The sequence below is a fragment of the Dinoponera quadriceps genome, unplaced genomic scaffold (genome assembly GCF_001313825.1).
Source record: "Dinoponera quadriceps isolate SergipeBrazil2010 unplaced genomic scaffold, ASM131382v1 scaffold192, whole genome shotgun sequence".
Taxonomy (NCBI): domain Eukaryota; kingdom Metazoa; phylum Arthropoda; class Insecta; order Hymenoptera; family Formicidae; genus Dinoponera; species Dinoponera quadriceps.
The window spans coordinates 1,463,844-1,468,163 of NW_014554324.1; the positions used below are offsets into that span (position 1 = coordinate 1,463,844).

The 4,320-nt window shown below is 31.3% G+C and overlaps 1 protein-coding gene across 1 annotated transcript; it reads right to left on the minus strand.

The window, feature by feature from the left end:
- Nucleotides 1-715: 715 nt before the first annotated feature.
- Nucleotides 716-1,979, minus strand: LOC106746531 (probable 28S ribosomal protein S6, mitochondrial). The gene is made up of 4 exons (XM_014623207.1): nucleotides 1,650-1,979; nucleotides 1,321-1,460; nucleotides 998-1,159; nucleotides 716-919 (listed from the first exon to the last, which is right to left on the minus strand). Exons 1-4 carry the CDS (start codon nucleotides 1,692-1,694, stop codon nucleotides 817-819), a joined length of 450 nt encoding a protein of 149 aa, XP_014478693.1. The 5' UTR covers nucleotides 1,695-1,979; the 3' UTR covers nucleotides 716-816.
- Between the last annotated feature and the right edge of the window lie 2,341 nt (nucleotides 1,980-4,320).

Sequence of the window (4,320 nt, forward strand, 5' to 3'; positions counted from 1 at the left end):
ATATATACATATATACACACATACATACATACATATACATATATATAACATATGTACATATACAAATGTTATATATCGTACGATGACGTGCATTAATAATTTCGACACGCGCCTACACTTAATATGGTCGCATCTCTCTGTTATATCGAAGACACATTTTGTCGTGTTTAAATGGTTTACATTCAATAATATGATGGACTGCTTTAATCTGCGAAAGAATGACTGATCAGTGAATCGCGCGTCATAAGATCCGGCGAGTGCGGCCGTAATATTAATGCAAGTTGTAATACAACAGACAGCGACTAGGCTCCGGCTAGCTGCTACGATGGAACGGTGTGACCAAATTGTCTTATAAATTTATGTTGCACGTGAAATAAACTAATTATTCAATTATTATAATAATTATAATGATGATAATAATAAAAATAATTATTATAATGATAATAATGAATGATATATATATATATATATATATATATATATACATATATATAAATATATTAAGTATTTTGTACAAATATATATTGATGGTTAGAAGAAATATAATTTTTCATAATGTGTATAATGTGGTATGAGTTAATAAATAATGCATCAACAAGTGACTTTTATATCAAATATTATGGATAATCGGTGTGGAGTATAGTTGTGTCACGTTCTCTTTAAACGTTTTCGACCCTAATTCCGGGTATTGTTAATGAGTAAGAAGACTTTCCAATTGATATTTTTAATAATATATTGTTTAATGTTTTATAAATATTTTATTTCGAGAAACAAATATAACATGATACTACACTGGACAGAAAGAAAAAAATATACTTATTTCTTAAAAGGATAATAGTCCAGTCCGCTGTTATACTGAAATTTATTTTTGTCTTTCTTCTGCTTGTTCGCTTGTTCTATAAGTTTTTGAACGCTAGGCCTATATAAATAAAATAATATATTCATTAGATTATTACAAATTACATCGTAAGTTACGAAAAAAGATTAGAAATCATACCTGTATGCTGGTGGCAACATTTCTTCTTGGAACGTACATTCCTTCTTGACTGGTACGAATTGTTTAAATATAAGTAGTTTAACGACATCAATATCTCTTTTACATTCATCCAGGATATAGTCTATTGAATTTGAAGGTGCATCAAAACATATAAAAAAGCGACTGAAAATATGTGGAATAAGACATGTGAGTAGATCCCTTCATTTTGATTGAACATACTAATAAAACAATAGGCTATCTATTTCGTTTGCTCTGATTTTATACAAAGTTAGTTTACCTAAATATTCCAATTAATATTATTAACAATATAAATACAATCTTACTTTGCCTGACGATGAACTTGTCCGTTGGCAGACATTTTGTATGGCAAATCTTTAGTTCCCCAATTCTCCATTTTTCTAATAAAACCACCTGTCTTAAATATTGTTTCACTCGTTCTCTTTAAAGTTGCTACCACATCTGGCTACAAAGTATATATCAAATTCTTGATGACTGTTCAACATAAGCTTATTTCACATACAGAAAATTAAGTGCTATTAGAAAAGAATGCTATTATTTGTATAACACGTATCCATTTAGATAAATTATAATTAACGTTATACATATGATATATAGATTGTGACAAAACATAACCTATAATATATTAAAGTACCTTTTTCATAATACGCAAAAATAGTGGCATTTCGTATGTTGGCATATTTCTGTTTCTTTCTAAAGTAGTTTTTGTTACAAATTCCACGTGAAACGTCAGATGACACAATACTATTTAATAGACAATCTTTCGTACACGAGCAAAGAGACACCACTTTACACGATTATGTTTCATACACCATCTGCACCTATTTTCAAAATGAAACTACTTAGAGCAGGTTCCACTTAACTCTTGCAACGATCGCAAGCATCGTTCTGTCTTTGTTTAACATTCAAGGAAAACAAGAATAGGATGATGCGCGCGATCGTTGCGAGCGTTAAGTAAAACACACCTTTAGCTGCACCTATTTCCTGTCAATAGGTCTGTTCGTTTTCGCTGCACCGCTGAACTAGTGCAATAAGTTGAAGTGAGAAAATATATACTTGTCTCGCTTCAACTAATTGCACTAGTTCAACGGTGTAGCGAAAATGAACAGACCTAATAGTCTTCATTTGATGCGTTTTCTCCATTCTACATACATAATCTTCGTAATGAATAATAATAATTACAATAATCCTAATAATTAAGGGGATTCCGAAGACATGCTATTTTACTGTATATCTTCGTAATATTATATTCGTTATTGGATGCGTTTCGACTGTGTTTCCGACGACATACAACGTATTGTAGAACAGGCTTAAGGCCCATCATTTAAGTGTCGGTCCACAATAAATATTTTAAGCCTTAAGAAATTGATCAATCACAGTCGAATATGAAGGGAATAATTAACAGTGATTGATCAATTTCTTAAAGCTTAAGACTTAAAATACTTTTTGTGGACCGTCACTAATGGAATCCTTGCAAATGTACAATGTGCACTACAGAGCCGAATTTTGTAATTAAGTTCTCAAAAATTTCTCCAATCGTGTGATACGATTCGGTATCTAAATGTGTTCCGAAATACGCTGACAACACAAATTTATAGTTCATGTTACATAAGTTATCATTATTTATTATTATATTATTATTTATTATATTTATTATATACTTATTATTATATTCAGTTTGTTAACACGTTTTAGAAGCAGATTCATAACGATATCAAGTTGAATTTGCAAAAAAACGGTATTATTTTGCAACATTGGAATCGGTAAAATTAACTCATAGAAGACATAAATTATGTACCAAGAAAAAATCAACCGACTTACTATTCTCGAAGATCCTTCCTAATATTTGACATAAGTGAGTGATAAATTGTAGGATAAACCTTTACGTTAGGTTTCCCCCTTCGGATGACCATGACCTTGATATATGTTGTTAAGGAAATGATTCTGAGTAATAATCAAAAGGTTTTATACGTCGTTCATTGATCGTTAAAAAGTTATTAACAAAAGAAATTTGAGATATTTACACATATTTACTATAAAGTACCCACTTCCAGTGTCACTTCCAGTTCCAGTGGAACTTCCAGTGACCTTGACCTTGACATATATATATATATATAGTCGAGATCATCCTCTTGAGTAACCTTCCGAAGGTTTTACCCGTCGCTCACTATTCATTAATTGATTAAAAAGATATTAACCAAAGAACGGAAATACGTTACACGCATCCACTTACGTCGACCGGTACTTAAAGTCTTTCCGCTGAACTATTAATCAGAAATTTTTATATTAAATTAGCCAATCACTTACGGGCTACCGGAGTCCGCCTGTTTATAAACAAAATTTCTAATTAGTAGTCCAGTGGAAAAACTTTAAGCGTGACGCATAAAACCTTTTGGTTATTATTCAGGGTCATTTCCTTAACAACATATGTCAAGATCATAGTCGCTCGAAGAGGGTAATCTAATGTAAAAGTTTACCAATTGTAGCTTATATGAGGTCTGTTCGTTTTCGCTGCACCGCTGAACTAGTGCAATAAGTTGAATCGAGACAAGTATGTTTTCTCACTTCAACTTATTGCACTAGTTCAGCGGTACAGTGAAAACAAACAGACCTATGGTCTACTGTTTGGAAACGCTTTGCACCCGGAGTCTACCTGCTCCCCACCACTGCTCACCCTGCTCCACCCTCAGAATGAAGTTTCCAAACGCAGCCTTACTTCAATCTAAATCACTAGCGCGATTTGCCAGTGGCAAAAGCTCCACTTGGTAATTTGAAAAATGCAATCCCTTATTTATTATCATATTTCACTAGATTATTTTGAGATAAATTGATAAAGAGGAGTAATAATAACAATTAACAAATTTAGCCCAAAATTATATTTTTTATTCTCCACGTTTGACAATAGACTATAAATATAATTTTAACTTTCATGTATATCACAAGTAGGTACATTACATCTTCATATTGCCAAATTAAAGTACATTCATATGTTCATACGTGACTAATAAAAACATTTTATATGATCAGTTAACATGTGTTTGTATGTGTCTCTCTCTCTCTCTCTCTCTCTCTCTCTCTCTCTCTCTCTCTATATATATATATATATATATATAAATTCAATTATACTAAGCACAAAATATATTGATATTGATATTGCTTAGTAAGTTAGTAACTTATAATCCTTAGTAATGCCGATAAATACTTTTAACAGTTTCAAATATTAATAGTTTTGTATTCTAAAGACGGAACAGCTAATATCGTTAAACTATATAAACCAGATCGAATATACTAAGGATTATAAGTTA